The sequence below is a fragment of the Atta cephalotes genome (genome assembly GCF_000143395.1).
Source record: "Atta cephalotes unplaced genomic scaffold scaffold00023, whole genome shotgun sequence".
NCBI lineage: Eukaryota > Metazoa > Arthropoda > Insecta > Hymenoptera > Formicidae > Atta > Atta cephalotes.
The window spans coordinates 2,115,898-2,132,999 of record NW_012130087.1 but is presented as its reverse complement, the minus strand read 5'-3'; the positions used below and the strand labels follow the sequence as shown (position 1 = coordinate 2,132,999).

General features: G+C 34.6%; 1 protein-coding gene across 1 annotated transcript in view; it reads right to left on the bottom strand.

The window, feature by feature from the left end:
* LOC105619877 (uncharacterized protein CG43867) overlaps positions 1 to 17,102 on the bottom strand; it is a 72,400-nt gene that overhangs the window by 16,859 nt on the left and 38,439 nt on the right. Inside the window, exon 2 of the mRNA XM_012201395.1 lies at positions 6,096 to 6,158. Coding sequence (XP_012056785.1) covers positions 6,096 to 6,158 — 63 coding nt within the window. The remainder of the gene's footprint in view (positions 1 to 6,095; positions 6,159 to 17,102) is intronic.

The following is a 17,102-nucleotide window of genomic DNA, read 5'->3' as shown; positions in this document are numbered from 1 at the left end:
CGTCGTTCGTCGTCGTCGTCGTCGTCGTCGTCGTCGTCGTCGTCGTCGTCGTCGTCGTCGTCGTCGTCGTCGTCGTCGTCGTCGTCGTCGTCGTCGTCGTCGTCGTCGTCGTCGTCGTCGTCGTCGTCGTCGTCGTCGTCGTCGTCGTCGTCGTCGTCGTCGTCGTCGTCGTCGTCGTCGTCGTCGTCGTCGTCGTCGTCGTCGTCGTCGTCGTCGTCGTCGTCGTCGTCGTCGTCGTCGTCGTCGTCGTCGTCGTCGTCGTCGTCGTCGTCGTCGTCGTCGTCGTCGTCGTCGTCGTCGTCGTCGTCGTCGTCGTCGTCGTCGTCGTCGTCGTCGTCGTCGTCGTCGTCGTCGTCGTCGTCGTCGTCGTCGTCGTCGTCGTCGTCGTCGTCGTCGTCGTCGTCGTCGTCGTCGTCGTCGTCGTCGTCGTCGTCGTCGTCGTCGTCGTGCATGTGCTACCCTTACTTATATCGATCTTTCTCCGTCTTTATCTTTCTCTGACTCTCCCGTGACGCGTTTTCTCGCGCACGTTTTCTATCGTTGTTGCCGACTTTGCGGTCACATCGCGATCCTGATGCCTTCACCGACAAAAAGGAATCGATTTCTGTTTTAAGGAGACGATTTCAATTGCGTTTTCCACGATGTTTCTAAAATGCAGTACATTAGATTCTATCAACGTTTCGAATCGACTTTATGTTAACAAATAAATAGAATTATCGTCATGATATATTCCAATTTTTTAATCAAATTTCTTCATTTACTTAATTTAAAATTACTTGATATATTTTAATTGGTATTTTTATTGTTACAATATGGATCTAATTTTATATATGGAAACTTTTTCTTATGTACATATTATATCACTTGCATCGCTTAAACTTTACAAAAAGTAGATTATATCCAAAGCATATTACATAACTTAATTACCAGCCTTTTTGTGAAATACAATTATTAGATAATAAAATCAAAAATTAATTTTACTTATATTTTAAATAATATATTAAAGTAGGTAATGAAATAAAGTATAATGCAATGGAAAACTTTGATATTCGAGTGTCACGTAAATTTCATTTGAAAGTTCTCACAAAATCGGCTGCCATAAAATCTTACCTCTATTAAACGTTTCCATGATAGAAGATTTTTTAAGACTGGCTCTAATTCCTTCTCTTACTCCGGCAATTCGTCCGGAAAATATTCATCCACGTCGAGCACTCCTCCAACGAAGATTCGGTCCGTGGTGGAACGAAGCAATTTATCAAATAAGACCAGGGACAATAAGAACGAAACGGCAAATCTCGCGGATGAACGCACGTGAGGAGAACTCAGTTTCTCGTCCACTCGCCGGTGAAGATCACGCCGAACTGAAGCGAAGCGAACAAATGTACAACCCAAGTACACTAACCCAAGTAAACTACCGAGGGTTTTCTAGAGGCGGTGAGTCATGTTGGCTCATAGCCAATGAGTGAATTTGTGGATGCTACTCGTATGCATGTACTCGGGACGCGCAACCACTGTGGGGTCAAGCCGATGACCCTGAGGCAAAGCGAACTCACTCCTCGGCGACACTGTCTGATGCAATGACGAATCGATTGGAAAAAAGGATTACTGAAGATGCAAAAATGAGAAGAGAGGTCAGCCTTCCAAACGATTAATAGCGAATTAATATATAAATGTTTTTTAACAAAAAAATATCGGGCGCGTTATATACAATTCCCTAATTTGCAGAAGATATATATTTGATGTAATTTCACTTAAAATATAAGACACAATGGCTACTTCCGTAAAGCCAAATTGTAGAAGGTGCAACTTGGAACTGACTCATGAATGTTCTAGTCGTTCCGTTTCTCAAGACTGTCTTGAAATTTATCGATCTACTCCATTTAAGCGCAGGCTTAAAAGAAGAAGATTCGGAGGATGATGGAAACGATTCGTACTCTTAATGTAAGTTTCGATTAAGTCGGAGTTCGGTTTTAGTATGTCTCGTACAGAGTGACTCATCTAATTTTTCATGATCCAGAATAACTAATAATTAAATAAAAATCGTTAACTATTCGTTAATCCATTCCCAGCTGGTATAAATGCTCATTTCGTTGCTTTCCGAATAATTGTTTACGAGATAAAAAGCAGTAAAAATGATAACGAAAAAGGCATACCGCTTTTTTTCTTAATACATCCCAACGCGCAATAAAACCATTGGCAAAACAATTGTGTCAGCAAAGATTCCCCATGATTTGTATATTACAACGAAATTATTCAGACATTCGAAAGTTATATGCATACAAATTCTACGAAATATATTGTAGTAACGTATAAATTTTTGCCGATTATTCTAGAAAGTGATCTTAATGCATGTACATATTTCATGGGAAATTTCATGGTACAACGAATCGATATTTGGCAAACAAATATATTGATCAACGTATAAAGTAATTATATTTTATATTAGATATTAGGTATTAGAAGTAATATTATAAAAAGTATAAGTACATTCGCGATATGAATGTCGATCAATACTTATTTGGCAAATATCGATTCGCTGTGTGTGTGTGTGTGTGTGTGTGTGTGTGTGTGTAATTTGCCGTGAAATATACGTACGAATATACGTACGAACACATGGATTAAATTCTAATAATAGTAGTCGGCAAAAATATTTTATGAGGGAAGAGCTGTCGCAACTTAAGAATATTTTTAAATCAAAAATTAATTTCATTTTATAAAATAATAGTAATAATGTGCATTTTTAAATGTATTTTAATAAAATAAATTTACATGCCGAATTACAAATTCTCTTATTGTAATTTCCCCAAACTTAATTATAATTAACTGAATTAATTTTCAATAAACAAATTCGTTTGTTTATTATTCATGTAGTCGCATTAAAAAAATTTTAAAAATTTGATTAATAAACAAAATGATATTTTCATGTAGAGAAAACAAAATATATCGAAATAAAAGCAAAAATATTAAAATTTCATTTTTTCGATTGTTAACTATTATGTTCTAAGGATTATGTGCATTAAGACGTAACTTTTCTTTGAACAAACTAGCCTTACAAAATAGGGTCTTATACTGAAAGTCGCGCAAGTTACGAGAAGAGAGAAACGAAGACAGCATCCTTGTTTTATTTAATGCACGGATGTCGGCGGGAAGTGAGGATTACTCATACACTGGATGTAAGCCAATTTTACACGAGACGCGACTCATTAAGTTGCTGTCGCAACGGTACGTCGCGTTTAAGCGCTGCTCGTTGTTCCCGTTGCGATATGTATAATCCGGCATGATTATATATAAAACTTGTCGTCTTTTGCTTCGATATTGCTTTTGAATATTAAAGTAATGAGTATTAAGATATTACTGCGCTCTTTTTCTTTCTCTTTTTACATATTATGAAATCAGAATCATAAATTAAAGATTAGAAATATAAGTAAATTGCCTATATACGAGCTTTCGCTTTATAAGATTCATATAAGCAATTTACTTATATTTAATCTAATTTTTGCAAATTTTCGCAGTTAACTTCATTGGTAAATATATTTCAATTGTTTGCGAATTATATCTTATCGCATTATAAATATATTATTTACGCACTAATAATCGCACTAATAATAAAAACAAATAACTTATATTTGACCTATTCTTGAAATCGTAAATTATTTTTACTGTAATTTGAAAAGAAATCAGAATTTGATCAAACACCTAATTTCAAATTTAATCCTTTTCGATCTGAATTGAAATGTAATTTCCAATTTGTAATTCTAAATCTGTAATATTATGGTTTGATATGAGCTTTAGAAAGGAATAAAACGATAAAATATATTAAAGTCAAAGTTATCTCTCTACTGTGTCAAAAGTGCAATATTTTTTAAATAGATCCACACAAATATTAATGACAAATTCTTAAGAATAAATGCGGAAATCCTATTTAAAAAAAATCTGTACTATTAAAAAATAAATTTGACAAAGTTCTCAATTTCTAAATGGAATTTCAATTAACGCAATTTTCGTTGCGATTGACGAAAAAATAAATGTTATATTAATTTGTTTATTGTCAATTAAATAAGCATAGAAATCAATTCTTGCGTAATTACACCATCAAACTCTAAACTGACCGAGATTATATTAGATTATATTGGATTTAATTGGTATTCAATTATTGGTGTAAAAAATATCATCTTTGAAATCAGCTGTACAAAGACAATCCCTTTATCAATTATCATGCGTTGCAAATGAAAATAGAAATGATTCTTTGCAAGATCTCATACACCGAAAGGATGGTTTTACTGAAGTATCTAATATTTTAGCTAAATACTGAAAATAACTTTGGATTATAGTTGAACATCAAAATAATTATGTATGCTCGAACTAGTTGCTGAAATGTTAAAATTTTTTACAAGCATTACTCATCATGCTATATAATTACTTCGATAATTCAACGAAATTATTATTTTATCTATATATAATTATTTTTATATCTGTATCTAGCTGAATTTTTAAATATTTAACAGTTCTTAATTTTTAAAATTCAGCAAAATCATTCTTTCTATTATATCATTCTTTCTTATAGTGATTAAACTTAATCAATTACATCAATTTTATAGCCGTTTCTACCAATGTAGATTAACTTTATTCTTAGTTCAATTTACTCTTCATCTTTTTCTAATTCTTAGAATTCGAATAATATGAAGAGTTAGTTGAATCAAGATTAAAATTAAATTACATTGAATAGAAACGAGAGTTAACTGAGTAAAATTTCGGTCAATCCAATACTCGACGCCGCAGAATATCTTTACTTTGTGTGCGCGAAGATGCTTCTCGCGTCGGTCGTCGCGACGTCGCGAGTCTACTGCTCACGTTGAATAAATGAACAAGAAATTTTCGTAATTCTTAATTTAGGAGAGTTCATTAAAAGATTATGCCGCGGTTTTTAAATCCTCGGACGATGGCGGCTTACATTCGTTACCTTTCATCGATGTCACCTGCTGCGGGCCATAGTTTCTCGCGCACGGGATTGACTTCGACGACCTCGATCTTCGACACTCGATCGTGGACGTCGGATCAAACAATCCGTATAACGTCGGGGAACAGCGATTATTTCCGAGAAATTAGCACCGGGAGTAATGTCGCCACGCGATACACTATCGCGAATACACGTGGTTACGCGAGGGCGAATCTCGAGGTCATAACAAAACGACGACCTCACTGGCCAGCCGCACGGCCATCTTGCTACTCTTATCACTTTTCCCTCTTGTCCTCTCCCTCTTTCATTCCGTGCCTCTTTCGCGCTTTCACCCTTTCTCCTTCCGTCTCTCTTGAGGTACCGACGGATACCGACGCATCTACGGTATAATCGATATTATTTCACCCTTTCTATGGATATCGATAACGAAGCTACCCCATTTACCTATTTTCACTTTAATTAACAAGGGGATGGGAAAACTTATATTAAAAGTGCTCGTAACTCGTTTTTTATTTGTCTGATAAAATTAGAAAATCACGTTGACTTTGAAAATGAATTTTTATTAATTTAAAACGTATAAGTTTCAATATATTTTGAAAAAGTGGAGAAATCTATCTTCAGTGGGGTTGTGAAAATTGACAACTCGTCGTTGCCTCCGGTTGGTAAATCGGGTTCGCAGGGGTTCGTAGGGTGTATCGTTACGAAGGGGTGTTTCAGTGTCTGTCGGTAAAGTCAGATATACGAGGATAAGAAACGCGTGGGATCGCAGAAATGAGGTCGACTCGTCGTCGGTAAAAGATATGTCCGTGTAATGCCAATGTATGGTATAAAACAGGGTAAACTACCCCGAAAAAGAAAAGTGATAAGATGGAACCGTTCCAGAGTCCACTAGTTTCACGTATCGTTGCCAACTTCACTTAAATGAGGATGGAAATTTAACTCGCAAAGAAATCTATATAAGAATACGCACTTTTCTCATTAATTTATAAGACTCATAAGACTTAAAGAACAAAATTTGTGAGTAAATAGAGACATTATAAAATAATCTTGCATTTGTCTTTTCGATATTGATGTTTCATACGTGTTGAACATGTACTATATGTATTTCCATTCTAGAGATATCAATATGTTTGCTTACCTTGTCTTCAGCTTCGTCCGCTCTGCCTTCCGCCTCTAACACTCGCTGTTCGAGCTCCGAGAGCTAAAACAAAAAGCAGAATCATTTTAGTGATACGTCACTTCACGCAAGATTGATGGCGTTTTACGAGATAGACAATCTCGACTTTTAACCGTAATTCTACCTGACTTTGTCAATGTTAATCGCTGTTTTGCAATTTCATAACACGTATATATTTCTCTCTCTCTCTCTCTTTTGCAATTACATTTACTATTACTTGTTCTGTCATTTCGGTTTCTTTGTTATTTTTTTAATACAAAGTTACTTACTTACTTAAATTAGAAAAATTATTCGTTTTCATTTCCTCCCTCATGACGTTATCAAGGATGATAAGAATCTTCAATATCATGATAACGCGTAAGAAATTTGACGTTCTTGAGATCGAAGAAACTTTGAACATACAAGTAGTTCGATGTCTAATTTCGCGAGGGGAAGTTTCGTCAAACTTGGTTAAGTCCACAGACGAGACGTACTGCTGACTCGATGACAGTTTAATGGAAACGATAAAGTTAAATCAGACTTGAAGATTGGTTCGATCTATCAAAAATTAATACGCCTATAAAATGACAATTTCGAAAATCTTATCCAAAAATTGCACAATGTACCTCACACAATTCGTTTTGATTTTAGTAACAGATCTTCCGATCAATTTTAAATCAATCTTCAAGTCTAAGAATTTTCGTTAGACTTACTACAATTTGAGTATATATATATATATTTGAGTAAATATAAAGTTGCGTTTTTTAATTACAAAAATACAAAGTTGTCAAAAAATTATTATAGTAGATATATTAATAAAAAATGATTAATAAAAAATTAATATAGCAAATTACTATATATAAGAAGTTCGCAAAGTTATTTTAAACAAAATTATCCATAACGTTATTATGATATTATTGACACTGAAAAATATTTCAAACAATCTTCAACAATTAATTTTCAAAATTTTAATATTCTCTCTTTTATATTGTTAGAAATGCTTCCTTTACATGTAAATGAAAGCTCGTGGTTATGAACGAAATTAAAAGTAATGAATGATTTAACTGAAAATTAAGTTACAGTAGTTACTTAAATAAAATGAACGTGTAAATTTATATTAAATTTCATAAATTTTCATGAAAAATACAAAAAAATTTTATGTTACATGTACACAAATATACTTTTTAGTTATAAATACATTAAATTCAATATAATGTCATGAAATTAAATTCAAATTGTGTAATTTTAAAGTTAATAAAATTTAAGAACATTTCTAACAGTGCATCTCAAATGCAATTTTATCTGAAATCTCACGATTTTTGCGCTACTTATATACGAATACTCCGCTCCATATCGCCGAGGAACGAATGACCGTCAGTTTCGCTGCAATAACAAGAGCAATCAGTGAATATAAAGAATCCGTGGTTCCTCCTCGTTCAAGCGAATAAAGCAGCCGTGTAGTACGATCTCGTCTTTTTCGAGGAAGATGGATCGGCGGGAAGCGAAAGGGAGGAAGAAGAGACGCGAGCTGCAGCGCGAGGCAAGGCGAGGCGAGGAGCGGAGAGGAGAGGACCAGGATCTCATCAGGGTGAGCGCAGTTAGCAGCATCTGGCGTCGGAGGGAAAAGAAAAAGGCAAAGGGAAGAGAAGGCTTACGGAGGCCGAGAAGCGTACAAACGTTCCTCCTAATGCGGAGGGGAAGAAAATGCGCGCACTTTCTCGGCGCGTTACACACGCTCGACACGCCGCGCTCCGCGCTGCTGCCAGAGAGGGAAATCCGCAATGTAGGGCGGGATGACGAGAGAACGACTAGTACATTAGCCGCAGGGAGGGATGCACCACTGGGACCTCTCAAACTGTCATCAGTGCGTAAATTTCGCTTTTTGCGACGCCAAGATGACACCGGAAGTTATCTGACTGATCTAATCTGCGAAATTTCGCATATGCGTCCCACCTAATATCTTTCGGATATATATGGAAGTTTATTACAGTTTTTTAAGATTAAATTTGGGAAATTTGGGGAGATTATCAATATTTTAGATTGATTGCATTGAAAATCCGACAACCATATCGACACGCAATTATCATTTTTGAAATTAATTCATTTATATATGAATATATATAATATTAGGTTGTCCGGAAAGTTCGTGCCGATTTTGAAGGAAAATTGAAACGCAGAAGGTTTAAATTTTAATATACATTTATTAAAATTAAATCTTTTGCGACACGAACTTTCCGGACAACTCAATAGTTCATCTTAATATTCAGATCGTAATGGCGCTTCGTATTTAAAGTAATATATGGAAGTCTTGCTTGTATAATACTAGCTCACTTATAATTCTTAGCAATCTTTTTTTAAGGCTCCTGAGTAGTCACAAGCATCACAACCATATTGAATCATGACATCAGAAATGAGAAATGACACATTAATTTTTATTACGTGCCATTTATAAATAAAGACAATTTAGATAAAACAAAATGATGAGATTGCTTTAAAACATTTGTAAAAATGGACGAAAATTAAACTTATCCCCCCTAACAATCAATAAGTAATCGTAAAAAATGATAAAAAGCACATTAAGTTCTTTTATTCATAGCTTATTTTCACTTACACATGCCTTTTATCACTTTTTACGATTATTTACTGACTGTCAGGGGGAGCATAGTTTTCGTCCATTTTTACAAATGTTTTCAAGTGATCTCATCATTTTGTTTTGTCCAAACTGTCTTTATTTATAAATGGCACATAATAAAAATTAACGTGTTATTTTTCGCTTCTGACAGCTGATTCAATGGCTGTGACGACTCAAGAGTTCCTTAAGGAATTGCGATAAAATTGTCACATATTTTTATGCCTAATGACAGCGTTAGATTTGTTGTTAGAATTCAGCCCGTTCATCATTCTTGTGTGTCCTTTGGAAACTACATAAAATTGTCGCTCATTTATGCTTTTGTGCTCAATGATAGCATTCTCGACACTCGCTGGAAAAAGTCTACATGGAAACAAAATAATAACTTAGCAAAAGTGGTTACTCATGTTCATCGGATATTCGGGGCTTCAGAGAAAGTGTTCTTTTTGGGATAAAAAGGAAAGGAGCGAAGAGTAACTTTTTTTTCTATGGCCAGCAAAATTTCCTGTAATTTGTCCACATATAAAATATGGAGGGTAAAAGTCGCGGAACGATAACACACCCTTTCGATCGTCGGAGGCTCACGCGCGCGCTGGATTGGCTCGTTAATGTTATCGGTGCCTCGCGTGATGCGAGACATAGAGACCGGTACTTTCTTGAATTTCGTTCGCTTTGCGCGCGGAAAATTTATAGCTGGTTCCCGATGTTGTCGCGTGCGGCCGGGGAGAATCACGGAAAGTACGAAAAGGGTGCTGGGATGAGAAAAGAACGAAGGCGATCTGGTTTATTTTTCTTTTCCAGAGGCAAGAGAAAAAACCCACAAAAGCGAAAATTATTTCCGGTTACGTGATTTATGTACTCCTTTCTTTCTCTCTTTCTTTCTCTCTTGACACGCTTCTGGATTATTATTATATACAGTTGCGAAGGTAGTCCCTGGACTAGGAAGTAGATAAATTAAAGCGATATAAAGAGTTAGGCAATATAAATAGTTCACGAAGATACGAACTCGTCTAGCCTTCAAATCCGGAAATTGGTTTTGTGATTGTTAAACTTTCCTGTTTCTTTTCACTTCTATCTCTGTTCACGTTTATCTAATCTCAAGAGAAATGTGAACCACCACAAATAAATTCTTTAGTACCAAGTGAATTTTTCCACTGCATTTCGCATTTCAGGATAAAGGAACTTGAAGAATTAATCGAATCATTTCAACATTTTTTTTTAAACTAATAAATTATAATTGAATTACAGAATTGAATTGCCGGGATATTATAACAATAAAATTATTCTATTTAATAAAATAAGTCAAGCAAAAATATTTCGAGGATAATAAAATGTTATATGTTAGTATAATTAAACGTATTGAAAACCTTGTTGTTCACAACAACAGAATCAATCATTACTTTTTCTGGCAACGATCGATTCAATTTTCTCGCTTGTTACGAAAAGAGCACGCTTTGTATCGAACACTTCCTCGACTTGCTCTCGATACGGGAGAAGAGTAATGGCTGGTGGAATTAGCTCGACGAAAACGAGAACGTATAACGGTTAGCACCTCGTGCGTTAGCGTTTCTTCTTCTGCGGTATCACAGAGCGAGTGCACGACCCTTATTTATAACGAAATCCCGGGGTCGAGAAGCTGGATCGCTCTCCCGTGCCTTGTATATTAAACTATGCCAGCCCCTAGAAAAGGGGTACGAACATACGGACGGTTTCACCGCAAGGGTCACGAGTGAACGAAGGGAATTATGTTGAATATGGCGAAATTTCAGATTCATCATTCACATCTCATGATACGAACTCTTATTTAATCTTCCTTTAACATTATTGCCAGATATGATGAACGAACCATCATAATATCCCGTTTGTAATCATCCGGATACCTCGAAATTTATAATTTTGTCATCGAAAATACGAAATAATTTTACATTTTAATTCTGATGAATAGCAGAGAATATAAGAATATATTTATATTATATATAATTATTATATATTTAATATATTTTTGATGGATAAATTAAGTATAAGTTAAGTATATCCACTAAGTTTTCAATAATAACGTTTTCAATTTAGTTAATTTAATGTTTAATTTTATAATATTTAACAATTTAAGTAATCCAGTGAAGGTAAATGATTTTAATAAAACGAGCTAAGCGTTTAGATAAATAATAAATTTATTAATTTAGATTGAAATGAGAGCAGCGATATCGCAATGTATTTGAGATATTTCATCTAAACAACTTTATTAAAATCATTGACCTTAATTGGATTATTTAAATTGTTAAATATTGTTTTGCACATCTATAAACGAACTAAAATTTATACTTGTTTTTACTTTTGTAATGTTTAATTTGTCTGTTATATTAATAATGTTTTTAAATTTATCTTTTAATAATACACAAGTATGTATAAAAAATAAATGGTATAAATACGTACAATTGCACATGCAAAATAATAGCTTTATATACTTTTTTATTAATAATACATAATATATATTATATGACATATTTATTTAATAATTACATAATAAAAATATAACACTACATTTTTTTTTATATTCTAAATATTCTAATAAGAGCAGGTTTTACTAAAGTTGGCTTTTTGAAGTAACAATCTAATGTTAATAGAATACATGTCCGCCATAGTCCAAGGAGAGAGTTCAAGAGGAACAAACGGGCTATCCGGTCGAACTAATTCTCGTATTTCTTTATTATCACGGTCGTAACGCCGCCGCCCGTCATCGTCACGTAACGTTGTCGTGAACGTTAGTACAATCGTCGTTATCGTTATTGCACCCGCTTGGTGCATCCTACCGCAAAAACGGAACGCGCGCGCCTATGTGCCCAATTCCCAGTGCAATCCGCGTAACTGCGACATTTATTCGAGACAACCGATGGAAGTGTCGGCTGGCCGGTACACGCGTCCCATATAGCGTTAGCGTCGTGGCCACTCGCCGCCATCGTCTGAATCATTGTTAGGAAGGAGCGCGAAATTTTTTCGTCCGCTTTAACCACCTTTTACTTCTGGTTTTATGACGCGCTTTCTGCCATCGAAAGTTCGTGACACCAGTTTTATGCGATTCATGATAGCACACGATGGTTGTGTAATCTTGCAAGCAATATCTAGTAACAAGAAAACATTCAATATGAGAGCGAATGAGAATAGAAATTCTGCACAGAATAGAAGTTTGTTAAATTAATAATAAAATAAATTTGTATTAATTCTTCTTGTATTGACGTTTCGAATTCAAATCAAAGGTTGTACTCTTCAAATATGATAGAAGAGATTCTACTTGTTGCATATGATGATTGAATTTCTTGCTGACATTGGATACATAATTGAATTAGAATTTTGTAATTCGCTGATGGATCAAAATGTCCAATAAGAAAGATTAATACAAATTATTTAGTTAATTTAGCGCACAGAATTTTTATTCTCATTCGCCTTTATAGAATATTTTCTTAAATATTAAATATTAAAAATTCTTTCAATGACGTTCATATATTATAAAAATAATTGAATTAAATCCAACCCAGATCTAACAAAAAATATAAACGAGCAAACTTTTTGCACATCCAAAAAAATTTGCTCATTTATATTTATTAGATTTGGGTTGGATTTAATCAATTATTTTCTTGTTGTTTAAATTTCGAAAATCCAATTAATTGTCAGTACTTTTTATTGTTAATGTAATAATGACGAATGTGGACTGTTTATATTCCTAAAAAATTTATGTACTCTGCTTAGTTCTAATACGTTTCTAATACGTTTCTAATACATTTTTCTTTTTGTCATGATACAATTTTAGGATCGTTTCATTATGATGTGAAGCTAAAGTTGATCTTATTCGACGATATTTCAGCTAAGTGTTTATAAGTCGGGGGATACGTACAGTCATAAAAAGCTTGGAAACCACTGACTTAGTGGAGACGCAAATGGCGCGGGACTAGTTTTGATGTGTGCAGTAACGGGCGACCAAGTTGTATCACCCTACGATTATCTTTCTCTTGCTATTGATGAGAAAAGAGGACAGAAAAAAAGTCTGGAGGTTGGAAAAATAAACGAGAAGCGTTTTAAACGAAACGATCAAAGACTATATATAATCAAAACTGCATTTTTCATTACGCCTTATAGATATAAAATATTAGAAACTTATAAAAGAGAAAAAAAACGAAGAATTGTAAGACAAAGAAGCAGATTTAAACAAGAATTACATATCGATACAAATGAAATGGATTCACTATATCTTGCATTTTGGAATAAAAGTCTTAGGTTTTAAAAATATTCGGAAAAGAAAACAAAATTTTCTTCAAAAAATAAAAGACAGAAAAAATAAAATAAAGAATAATGCAATGAAGAAATGAATATTATGTACCAATGTAATTAGGATTACGTTCGTTACGTTCGTCATATTGTATTGTGTATATCTAGAAAAAGAAGTGCCTGAATCATACAAAGATCCAATCCTGAGTTTGTAACAGCGACAAGCTAACACGAAGGTTACAGGAAAACGAAACGCGGGCATAGGAGACGTTCGAGAAATCGCTTAGGACCGAAGTGATGGCTCCGGCACGAGATAAAGAAAGAAGCTAGTGCCTTGTAAAGCTCGTAACCCAGATGCGTCCCGTGTGTTTTATTGCCCTTTTACATTCCACGACTTGAGGGGTGGTGATGGTGGTGGTAGTGATGGTGATGGTGGAGGATAGCGGCCGTTCGCTGTCGTTTCTCGTGTGCGCCACATATACGATTTTACACGAAAGCGCGAAATCGTGCCGCCGACGTTTTAGCTGTACGTTACCGGCGAAAAGTGCGGAAAAGTTCGCTGAAAAGTACGGAAAACTTCCGCCGATCGCCACACTAAGAGTCGTCGCTCCTCACTAGCCGACCTGGTACGGCATTGAAGTTTTATGCAGCCATTTATAATGTCTTGACATAATAATATTTGTTCTGATATTATATAATAAAAATTCTTTTAATTCTCTTTTCTGAAGAAATGTACAAATGATTGCACGGAGAAAAATATTTGGTTGAATTAACTGGACAACATTGTGATGGAAAATGAACGATTCAGAATTCTAGTTAAGTTTACTAGATTTTTGGTTATTTCAAACAGAATTCTGGTAGAGTGGGAATTGGTTATTTCAACAGAATTTTGGTAGATTTAACCAATTCTGGATTAGCTTCCGTTCATCTTCCGTGTGCTAATATTAATAATCTTAAGTACAACACTGTTAAACAGTGTATTAAACTCGCTTAGCCCGCATATATCTCTTCTCTTTCTTCTTTACAAGTATTAACTACATATTTTAATAAAGAAAATCAATTGCAGAACAACTCTTTGTCGAAAAGTAAAATTTATGAAATCAAAATTGAATTTTGAATTTACAGAAATTATCATAACCAGTCACACACATATATAAAATTCGTTTTCTGAAGAATTTACTCCTCATGAAATATTTTTGAAATAATTTCTCTTTCTCAGCGACATCCAATTATAACAAAAATATTCTTAACTGCCTTTTATTCCCTTCATCTTCAGCCGTCTTGTACTGCGAAAAATCCATTCGGTAGACCCGACATCAGTGTATTTGACGGCCAGGATTAATATTTTTCGGCCAGTCGGTGGTAGGCGCCAAGAAGGTCGATAATACGTACCCTTGCCGCAAAACGGAAAGCCGCTTAGGCCAGCAACCGCGACCGAAAAAGCTTTCTACCAAGGGAAGGCTTTCCCTCCTCTCTTACGACCTTTACGCTCCCATTGCGAAACTCGCGGATGTCTGTTTGGCGATAAAGCTCAGCATCCCTTCCGCCTTCGTACATTTTCTTAGCTTAGCCCTCGATACACCCGGAAGCTTGCTTCCGTTAGAAAAGGATCAGTTTATGCTCAGCCGAACGTTATGAATCAGAAAAGGGAGATCAGAGATATCGGAAATCTTGGATATACAAGAATATATATTATATAAGAACGAGACTCTCCGTAAATAAAATTCAAAAGATGATATAACAAAAAAGAGATTTTTTTTAATTATCAAAAAGACAAAACGATTTACTTCTAATGTGATATCTTATTGTAAGGTTATTTATAATTTTTTCAAAGAATAATTTAAAATATTCATATGATTACTGTACTGTGTAGACTTCTCTTTAGCTCTTTAGCGCTAAGTACTGACAAAATAGGACAAGTACATTTTTATTCCTTTTACGCATTTGATTGATAATAATTAGGGAATAAACACAATTTTATTCTTTTACACAATTGAAAAGGCAAGGGGAATCCACTACATCACAGTATTTTACATATGAATTCCACAAGAAAAAAAAATGTGATGTTGGTCAGATTCGATAACTTCTTAATAAGATGTTAATGCGATCTAATATCAAATAATTTTAAAATAGCGTATTGATTGCACTAAAAAAATATTTATTAAATTATTAAATTAATTTTTATCTAATTAATTATCTAATTAAGCCTAGTTTTATTCTTCTTTTTTGAATAAAACAGTTTATCGTCTCATGGTCAAATAGAAGCCGTTCGAATATCAATTAATCATAACATAATATTGTAAATAATGTAAGGTAGTAACTTTGGATGATTCGATTTCAGACTGCGGCATTTGCTTGAGAGCATTAACGAAAAAGTTCTTAATTATTTTTGTGGTTTATCACGGCAAATTCAACTCATTCGCCTACCGATTGCAACTCTGTGGAATAATAAAATTAAAAAGAGACCGGAAAATTGAGATTGGAGTCGAGCTGCGAGTCGAGAACACGCCCGAGACTTGTCGCTCAAGACTCGCGCGGCTCCCCCAAGAAATACTAATTACAAAAGTAATTACAATAGTAACAGTAGACACGATAAACGGTATTATCCCGTGCGACAAACGTAATTGCACGGTAACGGAAAGACAATTAACTGCTCCATTTTCGCGGGCAAACGGCGCGTTACCGCACGTATACTCGCGTACACGTGGTTACACGTACGCAGATACGTACAAAAACACACACACACACACACACACACACACACACACACACACACACACACACACACACACACACACACACACACACACACACACATATATATGTGTGCGCGATGTTATTTAAACTTCAGTTTACGTTACCGTGCGACGCTTACCGGCACATCCTGCTATGCAAATGCGTGTTGAATTATACATTCCGTCCGCGAGTTATAGATACATCCCGCAAGCGGAAAACGCGCTGAGTTATTATTCCGTAATCCTTCCGTTAGGGTTGTATCGCGAATTCATTTTGTATTGTAATTCCCGAAAGACTGCCGTGGTGGACGTCGCGCCAGCTTAATATCGTGCACGTTGTCCATATTCGTGACGCGCACAACACAGCGCAGTTTGAAACTAAAGCGAGAAATTAACCGGAGTGTCTGCGCAATTTTTTTGCTCCGCACGGTCATTTTTTTAGCCTTAAGTTTAAAGTTCGGCCAATGAACCGATGATTCAGCAGTCATGAACGACGATTTTCTGTCGCACTCGGTATTATTACAAAAGAGCGGCAACGAGGGAGGAAATGTACCGAATAAAAATGTCGCGCCATAAAGCGTAAACCTAGCTTTCTGGTAGCTTTTTATTTGACATTTATTCGTGACACTTGTGCATGACAGCAGTATGGACGGTATGATATAAGCTGCATGCTAGGTTTTACATCTGACATTTGTTTCACGACACTTGTGTCTGACACTCGTGCCTGACAGCGGAGAATAGTAATAAGCGATGAAGAATTTCTCTCAGATTGCATTACAATGAGAGAATGCTAGTAGATGAATTAATGAAAATGTCATGTTCAGTAAAATTTAACTCAGGCAATGAGAGAGAAATGAATTTCCTATTAATTCGAATTAAACACATTTAATTCATCTGAGATTTCATTCAAATTCATAACAAAACAATTTAAATGATAAATTTTATTTCAAAAGAGAGAGAGAAAGAGAGAAGATAAAAATCAGATTTCGTTTCTATTGATAGATTTTATATATATTGATTGATTTTTCTATTGATATAAAACTGATAAAAATTAATTTAAAAGAAAGAAATGATTTTTTTATTTTAAAAAATCAGTTCTCTGGAATTACGTTTATGACCACCCCGAAAAAGAAATTCCTGAGAAATGATAAAGTAACCAGTTTTTCTAACAATTAAATCTTTCTTTTATTTATTCGAAGAAAACATGTTACCTCAATAATATCGTTTACTATAAAAATATGTGAAGGATTGAATTAAAAATCAATATTTNTATATATATATATATATATATTATATATATATATATATATATATATATATATATATATATATATATATATATATATATATATATATATATATATA